At 30.9% G+C, this 15,936-nt stretch overlaps 3 protein-coding genes across 4 annotated transcripts; all 3 read right to left on the bottom strand.

Annotated features, from left to right (window-relative positions):
- Positions 1-83: 83 nt before the first annotated feature.
- LOC140957183 (uncharacterized) lies at positions 84-380 on the bottom strand. Its single transcript, XM_073414320.1, has one exon. The coding sequence runs from the start codon at positions 378-380 to the stop codon at positions 84-86; it is 297 nt and encodes a 98-aa protein (XP_073270421.1).
- Positions 381-6,184: 5,804 nt separating this feature from the next.
- Positions 6,185-9,899, bottom strand: LOC140956454 (protein PMR5-like). Of its 2 annotated transcripts, none has more exons than XM_073413181.1 (5): positions 9,509-9,898; positions 8,895-9,069; positions 8,584-8,762; positions 7,806-7,964; positions 6,185-6,544 (listed from the first exon to the last, which is right to left on the bottom strand). In XM_073413181.1, the coding sequence occupies exons 1-5, from the start codon at positions 9,838-9,840 to the stop codon at positions 6,211-6,213; spliced, it is 1,179 nt and encodes a 392-aa protein (XP_073269282.1). In that variant the 5' UTR covers positions 9,841-9,898; the 3' UTR covers positions 6,185-6,210. The 2 variants fall into 2 exon arrangements, with proteins under 2 accessions (XP_073269282.1, XP_073269283.1); XM_073413182.1 differs by lacking the exon at positions 6,185-6,544 and adding an exon at positions 7,267-7,589 and having other exon boundaries at positions 9,509-9,899.
- A 4,109-nt stretch (positions 9,900-14,008) lies between these two features.
- LOC140957595 (expansin-A4-like) lies at positions 14,009-15,514 on the bottom strand. Its single transcript, XM_073414920.1, has 3 exons — positions 15,252-15,514; positions 14,815-15,133; positions 14,009-14,628 (listed from the first exon to the last, which is right to left on the bottom strand). The coding sequence occupies exons 1-3, from the start codon at positions 15,400-15,402 to the stop codon at positions 14,319-14,321; spliced, it is 780 nt and encodes a 259-aa protein (XP_073271021.1). The 5' UTR covers positions 15,403-15,514; the 3' UTR covers positions 14,009-14,318.
- Positions 15,515-15,936: the final 422 nt, after the last annotated feature.

Below are 15,936 nucleotides of genomic sequence, written 5' to 3'. Positions count from 1 at the left end.
ATTCAGATGGTTCAATTCAAATGCTAAATGCATACATCAGAAACAAATTTTGCTGTATGTATATCAATAACATAATATATAAACTATTTCTTGGAAAACAGGCCTCCAAAATCAAATCCACCTTTCTTATCCTCCGGCGGGACAGAGACTGAGCTGCTCCGGCTGGCGGTGCCTCCAAGATTCTTCTTTTCCACCTTCTTCAAGATGGGATCGGTCTCATAGATCTGCTCTTGCTTTGCCAGCACCCCAAGTACGAAATCAAAAATCCCTTTCTCCTCAGTAGCGCTAGCACCCGAAGCTTTCGAAGCTGTGGCACCAGTTCTCACAACTCTTCTTTGGGCGGTGAAAACTGGAGCCATGAACAAGTTTAACGAAGCCATCGGTTTTGGTAAATTAAAACAAGAAGTATTGGCTCGCTGAGTTTCTTTTGTTGTGTATATATATATATATATATTGCGCTTCCGCCGTGAGTTCTCCACAAGTTTCTTATCTTCATTGCCATTTCCGTTTATATTTCGTGAGTGGCGAAAACGAGGGGAACAGCCATAGCCGTAAGGCTTCAAATCTGACACGTCGTGACTTAACAAGTACACTGTACCGCACAATTATGTCGACAATATCTTGAAATTCTATTTTCGTGTGGCTTACTTACTTTGCTTTAAAGCAAGCCTGTTAAGTTTTATAAATGAGCTAAAAAAATATCGGATCTTAATTTGATATTTATTCTCGAATAGCTCACAAATATATTTAAATATTTCGAGTCCAATTCAAATTTAAGCTTTGTTTTAAATCGAATTCAAACAAAAAATATTAAAAATTTTGAGCTCGAATTCAAGCTTTAAAATTTGACGACATTCAGCTCGATTCTGTTCGTTCATACATTAGTTCAGACAATTTTGATTCGGGTTTTCACGGCATTAACAACAGCTTGATCGTTCATGATTTAACTAGTTTCAATGAATCTGAATCTGAATTGGAATTGGAGTTTATTTTTAAATTTCGATAGTAAAAAAAAAATTCAGTTAAATTTAATTTTTCATAATCAAATTACATGATAAATGAAGGTTACATTTATTATAATAATTGTTACCTCAAAAAGAAATATAAGAACATTTTTTAATGTTATAAACACTTCCTTAATAATTTAGATTATGTAAATCAAATTATCTATATACACCCAGAGACATTGATCATATTATTAATTTACGTTTTCACATATATACTTCTATTTTCCATTTCTGTTTGATTTTCTTATGTCCTGAAATCGGAATAGAATTTGAGCTCAATTCATTTGATCCGAACATAAATCCAGTTTCCCAACTCATAGACTCCAACTGTATTGCTAGCTTATGACTTCGTTTAATACTAATTAAGTGTCTTGTGAGCTACCAAATATTGAATAAATTAAAGTTTGAATTCGACTTGAATTTGATAATACAAGAAAACTCAAAAACTTTATTAATTATGGACTCAACTCATAATTAAGAAATAATCAGTTGGGTTTTTTTTTTCTTTTTTTCACTTGTCTCAATTTTATCCGACATCACTATTTTCATGTCTTTTTAGTCATCGTTAATGGGAGAAAAAAATCATACAAATTTACAATTAATAGAACAAATGATTAAAAAAATAATGAAAAATTCATTGTTAACGTAACCAAAAGCTGAAAACAATGCAAATTATAGGACATAAAATATAATTTTTCTTATAATGAAAAATATAGTATAATTTTGCCGTGAATACAATATATTTTGTGCTAACAGCTTCTATCAACAAAACTCACATCTCATGCATGAACAAAGGAATAAAAATGAGGCAATTACCTGAAGTAGTATTTGAGGAACTTCTTTGTCCGACATTATGTACTATATATTAAATATGTCCAAATTACACCAAATTAATAGTATTATTATACCTCTCATTAATCAATATTTTTTTTAAAAAAAATCATAATTATTTATTTAGTAAATTGTAAACGCACGGCAAATTGCGTGCAGATGATACTAATATTATATCCTTAAGCACCAATATTATATTAATACAAGACAATGGAGAGGCAAATTTGGCGTCATTCCTGATCAAATAANTCACAAAATCAAAAATCATGACTATAGACGCCGAGGTATATGAATCGGAGAAGTTATCTTATCCACATGACACACTTTTCAATATACTTCTTGATTGATTTTTAATACTCAACAACTCTTTGTCGTAGTTTGTTATAATATATATATAACCATTTTGGTATACTCAGCAAGTATATGATCGTCTTTAACATCTATTATGTTATTTAAAATTCTCAGCTGTGATCTGACATGCTCGTAGTTTACTTCTCTATCAGGACTTTTTTTGGTTTTCTACATTGTTTTTATCCAATAATTTTATTTTCCAAATATTTATTTTATTGTTGAATGGTTTTTCAGTTTTTGACAACCATCAACTATAACTCATAAAAATAAATGTTATTTTTAGTTGTGATTGGTTTTTACTTGTGACTAAAAGTATGTATAACCTATATATTCTTCAACAACATAACCAATGAATGGTGCTGTAATTTCTTCAAACATCGTGATATTTGTAATATCATTTTTAAATATTTAGTATCAATATTATCAACATATAGCTATAAATTTAATAAATTTTTAACAATTATTTCTCAATCAGTGTGAGAAAAAAACTTGAAAATCTTTTCAAATGACTATATCTTATAATTGTGTCATCGTTTAATTTGACGCAATTCATGAAAGTCATTTCGTTCGTCCTTTTTTAGAAGATTTGGAACAATGATTGCGTGCATCATATCATGGGGATGATATAGTTTCAATCTCATAAACAAAAAAAATTTTATTATATCGAGTTTACATTTTGTTTTATAATATTTTATATATTGTGGAACGACATACAAATTAATTATTGTATTTTAAAAATCTTGAGAAGGACACAGATAACGTAATTAAGATATGTATATGAGATATCATTCAAACATATATATCAAAGTATTTGTCTTATTCAATATCTCATCTAATAATACAACTGTTTAGATTTCATGAGCATCTTATAATAGACAAAATTAATTTGATGAAATATTGTATAATTCAATTTGAATTTCACTATTCGGCTAAGTGAATTTATTTGGCGAGTAGTTCTCTATGTTACCATCATATATATCATGAATTAGTTTGTTAGCCACTTTAACTAAAAAATAGACAAAAACAACCTCTTAGCCACCTCGAAATCTATCGAGATAATATTGAAATAAATAAAGTGCAACCGGCTCAATGTCCCAATTTACTAAAAATGCACAAAAATTGATTTATTGTGTCCACAAAGTTTTAGAATTGTTCTCATACCATTAAAAATAGAATGATAATTATACACAATTTTTTTTCATGTATTTCTATTTCTGAATGAAGAATTTTTTCTTTTTGTTTATCCTTTTTGAAATATTGATATTTTATATGACATCAATATGTTGCAAACCATGAGAAGCAACATAATCACTATATAACCATTAAAGGTTTACACATACAATTTTCCAATTTCTTCTTCATTGTGCTGCGTTGAAATTTAAATATGAATCATTCTTGATCATAATATTTTGCTTTAAATACGACTTCAAATATATATGTATATGTTTCATGTCACTTAGTTAGACCTAATTTCAAATATCTAAAAAAATGTATTTGAATTATATCATACAGAAATAAGGACATAGTAATACGCAACATTATTTTTTTAACATGTTTTTTTCATCAACTATATTTTGTCATAAATTTTTTGTTCGAAATTTGATTCATTTCTTTACTACATGTATGAAGAACCAATAAATTATATAATTCATAGAAATCATATATTACCCTCTTCGTAGAACATAAGACCCAAAATATGTGACTTTGATTGGTGTACTCTCATACATATTTTCATATAAACAACAAGACAAATAATAGAATATCAGAAAAATCAATTGCCACCAACAATACTAAACAAAATGAATTTAAAAAATTCATGACACAAACAACCTCCATAAAAAATGATAACTCAAAGTTCAAAAATAATTTATTTAGTACAATAACAAAGAAATTGAAGTATATACAATCAACAAAAAGCATAAATCACTCTCAAATTAAATACTAACTCATATTATTCAAAATTTTTCAATATTTTTTTTAAATAAAGAGAAAGCGCTTTATTAACGTCATGGTTTCATAAATATTTTACTTTTTAAAAAAACACACAAAGGAAAAAATGGTGCCTCAAAATCATCATGAAAAATCCTTTAATAAAACCTTAAGAAATAAAAATATAATAAGAAGTCACACAATTTTCCTTAAATCAAAGAAAAATAATAGACCGTTGACAAAATATATCTGGCAACGACAAAACATACTTGTGATACAATTAAAATTTAGAATCATGCATAATCATTTAATTAGAACAAAATCGTATGCCAAAAATCTACTTTATATTATCTCTTTTAACAATTTATCCATGTTTGTCGTCCACCAGAGAACTCATAGATCCACTAATTTTTTTAGTCCACTATTAATTTCACAATAAATAATACTACAAAAATAATATAATCAAGCACATAAAAACTCAAATTCAAATACCTTCAATCAATTTAAATAAAAAAATTTTGAATAGAGAATATAATTATGTTGTAAAAATTGTGAATACTGATTTATAGACAGAAGTCTGGAAATACATTTGTCCCAATAAAAAAAAATATTATCTCTTTATATTATGAGATATAAGCTAAAAACGAAGAAACATCTCATCACTTTTAATATTTTCTAAGTCGCTTCAAACTAAGTAATCTAAGCAAACTGAAAACATGCATTATGTGTTTAAGAATTAACAAAATATCTCAAGGAAAAAAATTAAAAATAATCATTTTTATGGGATATATGATTTTGTTTTATATTTTCTTTCGGTGAACAAACAAATCACATAAGAAAATCCAAACACAACATGATCAATACAAATGACATATAACACCAAAACATGTAATGCTGTGTTAAAAAACTCATCTCATTGTAAGAACACAAAATGATCAAATGAAGCATATTATTTTGTAATATTTATTTAGCAGCATATATAAAAAATTGACTAAATAGCTTAAAAACAGTGTTTGGAATAACTTACATACAAACATTTCTCTCAATCATGTATATCTATTGACACATAAAGAGTTTGAAAATATCTTTATTGTAAATGAGAGAAAGAAGTTTTATATAATCTTAATATTTATTAATAATTTATTTTTATTCAATCCGACTCATCTCTTCATCTGTCCATTATTATCTATCATCAACATGGTAGATATTTTTCATGAATTTGACGGAAATGTATAAATTTGGTAATTAAAATTAAATTTAAAAGTAAATTAAAACAATAATGAGTTTGATTGAGTTAAATACGCTATTAATGATCTTATTAAACTAACATAAAAAATGGCTTAAATAGCATCATGAACATGTCAAATTGTAAAACAAAAAATGGTAAAATGGTAAGGTTACAAATGAAAATCATATATTTAATAAATAATATTTATTTAACATCATATATCGAAAATTGACTAAATAACTTAAATGTTTATATTGAAATCACCTACATACAAATATTTTCTCTCAATCACATATATTTGTTGATACATAAGTATTCTTAAAATATCTCTATTGTAAATGGGAAGAAGTGGTTTTATATGACCTTAATATTTTTTAATTATTTAATTTTTTTCAATGTCACTCATCTCCATTCGTCTTCTTATTATTACTTTAATGTTCGTAATATCAATAATTTTTTTACTGTATAACATTATGAGAGTGATTTTCTATTAATTTGATGTCATTGTATAAATTAAAGTAATTAAATTTAAATTTAAAAATAAAAGTAAAATTTAAATTTAAAAATAAAAGTAAAATTAAAATAATAAATAGCTTGATTGAGTTAAGTGCTCTATTAATAATCTTATTAAAATAATGTAGAAAATAACTTAAAGAACATCATTAACATTATACAAATTATAAAACAAAAAGGGTGAAATAGTAAGTTTACAAAGTAAAATCAAAATAATAATTAATTTAATTGAGTTAAGTACACTATTAATTATCATATTAAACTAATATGAAAAATGACAATAAACAAAACGGTAAAATAGTAAGTTTACAAATAAAAGTCACATATTTATAATAATAAAATAAAATNTAACTAGTGCCTGAAGAACAAAGCTGTGTAGAACAATTGGTTCCAAGTATCGGGCAATCCAGGCAGGCACCAATGGCTACAATCAGCAGAATGGTCGGGATTTGCACGTTGCTCCGAGGTCAAGTCACCGCTGTAGATCGAGGGGTGCGCGTCTTTCCTTAAGGCAGATAACAGCGTTATGTCGAGCAAGAAGGCTGGCCTGCTCATGGATCCAACCACCATTTCCAGGACTTTCATTTGATCCGGAAACGGACCAGGATATGTCGTTCCGGTACCTATCATGGGTATTGTCTCCCCGTAACAGCTCTTGGATGCTGATGCATTCCACTCACTAGGGCTACGGAAAAGAGAAAAAAAAATACAATATTAAGATGGAACACCTACATTCTCATTCAAATGCAAATAAAGGTCAAACTTTAAACATATTTTCTTAAAAATACAATATTATTAAACTAAACCGTCTTTTGGGAGTGTTCGAGAGATCTTTTGTTTATTTAAGTAAGTGAGAAACAAGAATATTTATTACTTAGAAATAAAATTCTAATGCTTGTGCAAGCTAAAATTTGAGTGTTTTGAGAAAAACATCTCAATCTTTCTTCTAGTTTTTGGTTAAAAGTTATAAAATTTGAAATAGTAGCTGGTTTTCACAAACAATCCAAAACGGTGGTACTTTTAGAAACTCTTCCGAACACTATCTTTGTCCGTAAAAGACTACTTTTTCGAAGTCAAATATTTTGGTTAGTTTGTTTGGATATGTCTTTGAAGATGAAATAAATCAGTTGCGTGAATGGCTGGAAACGGGGGCGAACTAATTCACTGCATTAAGTGCGTATGCTAGTCTCCTTTAGATGAGGGCCACTGGCACAAGAATGTAAACATGCATGCCACCGACGATCGATATAATACACACACACACACTCTCTCTCTCTCTCTCTCTCTCTCTCTCTCTCTCTCTCTCTCTCTCTCATTTAACACAAGTCACGTACATTTAATTTAACCATAGATTTTGTGTTAGCTTCTCTTTAATTTAATAAAAATCTCAAAGATATTCCGGCTTTCTTGGATTGATCTCTTAATAATTGTCAACCCATCTCTGTTAATTGATTAACATATGGGATAATATAAGTACCGATATATCATATTTCAATTCAAAATCAAATTCGTGGCATGTACTGTACCACAAGTTCACGTAGGCTAGAGCCGCCAGTTTATGTGAAATTCACAGTGTAGGTCCATATATATGTTGGAAACCCACTCCACCAATAATTATTAATCAATTAGTGCGTCGTCTCACTAATGGGTCCTCTCCCAACAATAGATGAATGATATTGTATTCCAGCCCCAGAAAGGACAGAAACAGTTGCATATATAATGATATAAAGCTGGCACATTTGAGAGAGAAAAGAAAACTGAAAGAGAGAATGCATCATATATGGAAACTATAGATAAAATCAGAAAGAGATAAGAGGATGACAAAACCCTAATATGAAGATGTCTGGACTCGAATCTAAGTGATAGGGAAAAAGAAATTAAGAAAACATGGGCACAATGTACAGTGAAATCCCAATTATTTAGAGAAGAGTGATGAGAAAACGTACATGTAATGTGTGGGTGAAATGCCTTGAAAGAAGACTTTGGTTCGGGTACCGTTGACGTTCGAGTCAACCCATTTCGCCCACGTTCGGAGCCCTCTGTCCATGGCGGCTAGCCGGTCCATGTCTTGGTATAGTGACCCATCGGCTTCCATGTAATCCCACCTGCATGCAATTTAATTTGCACCAATTAAGTATATATATTCTAATAAATTTGTCAAAAGAATAATTCCTTGGTAGCTCTCATTCGACGTTCTTTCCTGCTAAAAGGGCAATAAAGAAACATGCATTTGTTGACATGATTTTGGTAGGAAGCCCGAAATGTTGAATGAATAATTTATTATATTCATTATTTTTTTAAAAAAAATTGGAAAACGAAATAGGTTTCATTTAGATTACACTATTAACTAGTTTTGGAAAATGGAAGAATTTAGGAAGATTTAACCATATCATTAGTCCTTCCAAACTACGAAACAAAATCGAATTATACAAATTCTTTTTGAAATGTTAAAAAAACCACATCATCGAGTAGCTTTCTCGTTACTAAATCAATATACTTAATACTTGTTATTCTTTTTCCGTGTTTTCATTTTTGCTTTCCATTTTCACTTTTCTAAACGGGGAAAAAAAAACCGGATCAACAATTAACACGATCACCAACCCATTAATTCATTTTCAAGAATCTTCTATTAGAATTATATTTTATACATCATTATATATAAAATTATATAAAAAAATCACATTAAATAAACGAAGGGAAAAAAGTATGTATAAAGAAATTTACCCTTGGAGAGATCCCTTGTGAGTCCACCAATGACCCGTATTAAAAGAAAGAACATCGGCACCCATCCACGCTTTGGCATTTCGCATTATATCATCCAATTTGAGCACTCTTTTGCCACCCACTGACTCTATATCCACTAAATATGGCGCTCTGTAAAATGACACGGATACCCCATATTCCTGCACTCTCCCAACCATATAAAACAATATTAAATTAAATAAATAAACCATATGATGCATATTATATAATTATTTTATAAGAAATATAATTGATGCTGGTGTATGTATGTGATATTTAATGAGAAATGTGACCAGAAATTTGAAGGTGGAGATTGGGTCTCCTCTTATGATCTGTGTGGCCGATGTTGCAGGCAATCCAGCTGATATCATGCAAATCAAAGATTGCCATTGGTTCCTTCCCAGTGAATCTCCCACAAATATTATGCTCTTCCCTCTCATCTTCATCGCAAAATAAAGCCCGTTGAACCTGGAAACCGTGATTGAAATATGAATGGGGCAGTGTAGTACGTGGGAGAGCATAAAATTTGTCCAGTTTACTCTTTTGTGGTTCATTTCTTAGCGATTTAGCTAGAATTAGAGTATATGATTCGTTTTTAACTTATTAAATTATAGCCATACTAAGAAAGAGAAGCTCTATTGAAGAGGAAGCACTAATTTACTTGAAAATTCAACTTCAGTCCAAATGTTAGCTGATGTAAAATTTTTTTAAAAAATCCCATTTAGTTCTGTCGCATGCACCCGCCTCAGAGACCAATATTACATTTTTAGGAGATTGGATGATTTTAGAACATTTTCGGAGGAGAATTCTTACATGGCTTACAAGAAACACCACGAGTCATGGGAAATTAAGATTTCTAAAATTCATAAATACGTGTTTTGCTACTTGAAATATACTGCAAACGTACCTTGGGATTCGGCAACTGCTAGGTTGCCATCGATACTTAAGGTAATCAGTATCAGGTCTTCCATACATTTGACAGTTGAACTCGGGATCTATAATCGGGCAAGAAGACTGGTACACCGGATAGCTTTCATATTCTCGAACCCAACTCCCCGAGAACAGATCACAAGAACTGAGATTAGCTTCAAGAATCGAACTTCTGTAATTCCCACTTCGCTTTCCGTGATTCTTTAGACCAGCCAACACAGCAGATGAAACTGCAAAAGATTGCAACAGAAGTATTGCTAGACATAACACTATGAAGTGGGGTTTAAATGGCGGGGAAGCAACAGCCATGGGAGGTGAGATGATGAAAAGGGAGGGAGAGAATAAGGATTTTGAGGTGCCTTTCTTGTTTAACTTTTGTACTGTTTTGTTGTGTGCATGTGAAGATCATAGCTGTGAGAGGGTTCACGTGTGTGTCAATTCATTCCCCCAACCTTTTTTATTTATATATATGGGAATTTGGTTGTTAAATGAACACTTACATCCGCCGTCGGTCTAGTTTGATTTTGAATGAGCCCTACTAATGTATTTGACCGCCGAAAAAGATAAGGTTCCGCAGAGTTTCGGATCTGTGGATCCATTGAACGACCTAGTTGGGTTTTTCCAACTTAATCCTAAAATTCCACATGGATTGGAGTGTCATAACTCATGGACAAAACTGCTTTTTTCCTTGTTTATATTTGACGTTTTGCGATTTTCTGAATTGAGTTTTAATCATATATATTTCATTTTTTTGGTACTTTCGGTCATTTGTTTTGCAATTTTGGTGTTCTTACGTGAAACAATTTATGTGGCACATGACACTTTATCGCCGTATCAGCGCCACATAGAAAATGACTAAAATTACAAAAATTACGAATAAAATTCATTTTCCGAATTGACTTTTAATTCCATATTTTATGCAAGATATATAATTGTAGCGCAATCCTATATTAAAGAAAACAATAGAATTCATTATCATAATTCGCTTATTTTGGTCTCAAGTACTAAATCATAATAATATTTTCATGGTCGCGAATTTTACATCTAATCATATGCAAAATTTTCAAATCAATTACCCCTCGACCGTTGTAAAGAATATCAAACTACAGAAGTCTTAGATAAAAATCAAGTGACTTAAAATATAAAGTCAAGTCATAAACCTGAAAACCAAGTTAAAAAATTCAATTCAATTTTTAAATATACAAAAAATAAGTAAATGCAGAGGGAACAACACCAAAATAAAACTAATTACACAATGAGGAGTATTTGACTAGTGAACATAATAATAAAAAATAAAAACTTTTGCGAGACATATCTTTTATTTGAGTCACTCATTAAACAAAATATTTTTATGTCCAAAATATTACTTATTATTAGCAGGGATGACCTGTCTCACGGATAAAGCCTACGAAATTAAAAAATAGCTGAAAAAATTCCTATTAATTTTTCAAGAAATAAAAAATATATCATGATGTTTGAAAATGCTTTTGTTTTGGTCATACTTAAAGTTAGACAAATATATTTTTGGCAAAAGATAAATTAATATTCCGTCTCTAAATGAGAGACCAACTGAAAAAAAGATATGTTTGATGACCAAATTTTATAATCGGTATGTAATTAGAGACCGATTTTTATTTTGGGTCGTTTATCATAAACATATATTTACTATAACTGCCAATTTTAGATCCTTTATTTTTAAGAATATAACTATCTTATTGAAAACAAGATTTTGATTTTTGGTTGATTTTATTTTTTAGATTATCTTGTCAAAAAAATTTGAAATATTGATTTGAAAATTTTTGAGACCGAGAGATAATGAAGATCTTTATTTGAATATGTTTTGAAAATATGATGAATATATTTGATAACATTATCTTAAAAGGATATAATGTAAGATTTGAAAAGATAATGCGTATCATATATATAATGTGGTCTTTTATATAAAAGAATGTTTATTAATTTTGAAGATTGCCGAGGATATTGGCCACGTGTTATCGAGGGAGGCCAATGAGTTTTAGTGTCAAATATTTAAGAGTTGGAGTGCACAAATTTCTGGAGGAGAAAAACTTTGTCGTTCATTCTGTGTTGCATTCTGTGTCGCGATAAGTTATGAGACAATATTCAACCAATTCCACCTTTGTCATTCTGATTAGAGATTTCAACTTATTGGTGATACACAGATACTCAGATATTTGTGATTTATTACTCGAGAGAGGAATGTGATGTTGTAGGGAGATAACAATTCGTAATTTCAATTTCAAAAAGAGTTCGAGTTGACATATATTGAAGACGAGTAGTGACCGTCAAATGAAGTCTATCGAATGTGTTCGTAGTAGAGACGTCAATAGAAAAGATGAAGTCTTTTATTTGAATAAGTTCTTATATAGTTGTAGCTGTTTATATTTAGTGATTTGCTTGATACTTGGGTGTGGTCTCGTTGATGTAGTTTGATTGGAATAAACCACGTTAAAATTCATGTGTCTTTTATTTTGCTTTCAGTTTTATTTATCAATCGTGCTACCTACAAAAACTGGGCAAAATAAGAGAAAATCGAATCAATATGATTGATTAAAGAAAATATCACTTGTACTTAAATTTTTATCCTGACTCTAGCTTATGTTATCCAAATTTTAGATCACAACGATCGATAAATTTTCACTTTTTTAGCTTATTAAAATGTAATTTTTTTATTTAATAAAACTTAGAATGTATTTTCTACTAGGATAGTCGTGAAAAGTGTCCGTAGCATGGCTTAGATGGGCCAGTTTCAAATAATACCATTGATTTATCAAAAAAATTCACACGAGATTAGAGAGATTCACGTTTGGGCTTTAGATGTAGTTCAGCCCAATTTATATATATTTTTTAATTATCTAAGCAAAAAAACTCTACCAAACTTAGGTATTTGATTATCATAATAATAATTGATTATTAAGTTAAAAGTTGTGGGATTATTGCAAAGATGAGTCACTCACTTTTTTTCTTTCGTTTTTATTTTTTTGCATATAATATATTATCCAATATGTTCATTTTTGTGAGAAAATTCTATTTAAATTATCTTATTATTTGTTTTTATTTATTTTTGCATATTTATGTATAAATCCATTAATAAAATTGTTTTTCAAATTTCCGATCAATTTATTTCATTGTTTTGCATGAACGTTATTTGTCTATGTGAACGAACCATGAAAAGAGTGAAGTCAGATTTTAAACAGGTAATATTGTCTCTGCTAGGGACATGGTCGGCGGGACAGAAATGATAAGATTGGTCTCTAAGAGATATGAGATAACACGAACAGATAGACACATTCCTCTCCGGATTCATGTGCCTAACATTCCGACCTATTAACACCCAAGTATGTGCAATTTGTGATACCACAAATATATAGAAATAAAGTTGCGTATTGCTAATAAACATAGTTTTTGGCCTAGTGATAAACGATTGATCATAATAGAATAGAATATAAATAATATTAAAACTTGAAGATCAAAATAAAATATTTTTGTTTTTTTATGTTTTTTTATATATAATAATATTGTGAAAAACTGTTTAAAATATTAAAATTTTACTTATTGACACATTAAATATTGTATCTGAGTTTTTTTTAAGGTAAATCCAAATTTTTTTATATAAGGGAAAAATTTATAAGGACAATTTTATCTAATTATAAATTAATTAGGTAATGTGGGGGTGTTGTTAACACTTTTTGGAGTGTAAATAACACTCTCCTCATCCAATTATAATTTTTCATGTTGTTTAATATTATATACTTACTATCAAACTTTGAGTCTCTTATATTAACAAACTTTTGTATCATGAAATTTTTTTTTTATCCAACACAGATTTATTTGTTTTTTTATTTAAAAACAAAAAACATAGGGAGTCCATTCGCCATGATTTTCTCTTTCTCCAAAAACAAGACCAAAATAATTGCATTTATCCATCTTAGGAACATACATACCTCCGAGAGGAAAACAAAATTCAACTATACTTCTCACATTTTCGACTAATCGGAATCCAATGTTGATGAGTATCCCATACAAATTCCTTCCCAATTCTCGCAATCTTTCCGTTAATTTTTCTAGGGATGTCATTTTGGTTGTTTCCTCGAGAAAACTTTATGTTGTTTTGTCTTGTGACTCGGTGACCATTCGATGAAGATAAGCCAATTTGGTCTTTGACATTCACTGTTAAAAAGATTTTATAAATCTTTACTTTATAAAAAAGAAAAAGACTATTTTATAAATCTTTACTTTTTTCTTAAAAGGTTTACCATGGATAAACTCTCTTATATAAGAAGTTGGAGAGATCTTTTATTCAAAACTAAAAGATAAACCGAGAGATGTCAAAAATGTGCACGAGTAAGCATACACCAAACATATCTCGACAATAGATCTTTACTTTCGTTGAACAAGAACAGCATGCATGGAAACAAGAAGTATCATAAAAAAGCAAGTGGAATTTAAAACAGAGTCACACAAACATAAAGTGGCATCGTTTATATTTTATAATACAAAATCCAATTGAGGAAAACAAACAAATAATCAACAAAAGAAATAAATACAAATATATATATATATATATATTGCATTAAAAAAGAGTAGTCGCGGGCCACAACATTTCTGCAGCCGCTTCAGCATTCTTTCGTAAATATATAATAATAATAAAGACTAGAGTAGAGGTTAAAGTCCAAAAGTCTTTCTCCACTATATCGCAATCCCAATACCACAATTAAAAGAGAAAAGCAAAAAACAAAAAAGGTAATTGCCGCCAATCAAGGCGGGATTCAGACTCTGAAATTCTTCCCCACGAAGGTTTGACCGAACTGCCAATGGGCGGGGACGATGTTCCACGATGTGGAAGTGCGGCGGTCACTGCTTGTGACCCTGAAGGAGAGTGACTGACCAACCAGAATAGAGTTGGATTGCCAGTTTTGGCCCCAGTTGCGGCTCATGCTCATCCATCCGCTCCTCGTCCCTTTCACGCTCACCCTCACGATGTCCCCTGCGCCCGCCACGTTGGTGATCAGGATCAGGTTGAAGTAACGGTGACCGTTGATGGTGAATCTGATGCCTCCTGGCTTCCTACACGGCACCCTGCACCCAACAACGAAATACTACCATTTAACAATTTTAAGGAGTCGACTGTACATTTATCTCGAAATCATTATTATGTGACACCTGCATTTACTAGGTTTTTAAGGTAACAAATTACCCTTTAACCTAAATTAATATTATTTACTTTTATATCATAACGTGATTGTAAAATAAAAATAAATTTACCTGCGATAATTTACAGGCACAATTCCGGCGCGATATTCCGCGATCTTCAAGAACATTGGCATGGCGAGGTCGAAATGGGTCCTCGGGGGGTTGCACCACCCGCCATTGTCGTTGGGCAGAGCATAGTTGGGAGGGCAGAAATTTGTCGCCGTCACGAAAATGGACGGGCTTCCAGCGTGACACCACTGCTTCTCATTGGCGCACTTGATCTCGAAACAAGCCCCGCAGCTGAACCCGTTGTTGAACAGCGCCGTGCTCAGCGCCGCCGTGTTCACACCGTAACCCTGACTGTATAAATTCCCGTATCCACAAGCCCCACCTGCCACCAAAAGCAGTCAGAACGTACAACATAAATATATATATATAAGCCGTAAAACGAAAAATGGTGAGGAAAAAATGCTCGTTTCAAGTGTCTTGACGTCAATGCCGTCACGTACCCATAGTCCCGGAGGCATCACTGCCACCGTAGAACGTGGCGTGAGCTCCTTGCCATCCTCCGCCGCCATAAACGCCGGGGATCCTGGCTTCCGATGGAATTACTGAAATCAGAGAAGCAATGCAGGCCATGAACACGACGACCAATGCCATCTCCTCTCTCAGTCGATGGCAGAGAAACGCGGTTTCGGTAGTTGAAAAGGAAGAGAGATACAGTTGTAGAAAAGAAAATGGTGATGAGAGATGAATGGCAGGGAGCCAGAGGAGAAGGGGAAGTATTTATTTACCAATAGTGTGTGCCAGTGGCAGTTACTGTAATTTAACCATCATTTTCTGTCCTCTTTTGTACAGCCACATATCTTTTGGCCTTCCAGTAAATAAATGTAAATTCTACAGCCAAAATTTGTCAAATAAAATGTTTATTCAAGTAATACAACACAATTTAAATTAATAATATTACCGCAATGTTTAATTACACATAAATCATTAAAAACATTTAAAATAATATAATCGAATATGAAATTATATTCACAATCAAAATTTGAAACGTGGAAATCATATCCAATGGTATTTCAGTTTCCAATGGTTCCAGTTGTGAAATTAAACTATTCTATATTATACAATAATTAGTTGACCAAAGACGTTTTAACCTTTGTTAATTATGGCTTAGAATGTCTCAACTTAATT

This window comes from Primulina huaijiensis, chromosome 14 (genome assembly GCF_012295235.1).
Source record: "Primulina huaijiensis isolate GDHJ02 chromosome 14, ASM1229523v2, whole genome shotgun sequence".
Lineage (NCBI taxonomy): Eukaryota > Viridiplantae > Streptophyta > Magnoliopsida > Lamiales > Gesneriaceae > Primulina > Primulina huaijiensis.
The sequence above is the reverse complement of the archived record's forward strand: the minus strand, read 5'-3'. Positions and strand labels throughout refer to the sequence as shown.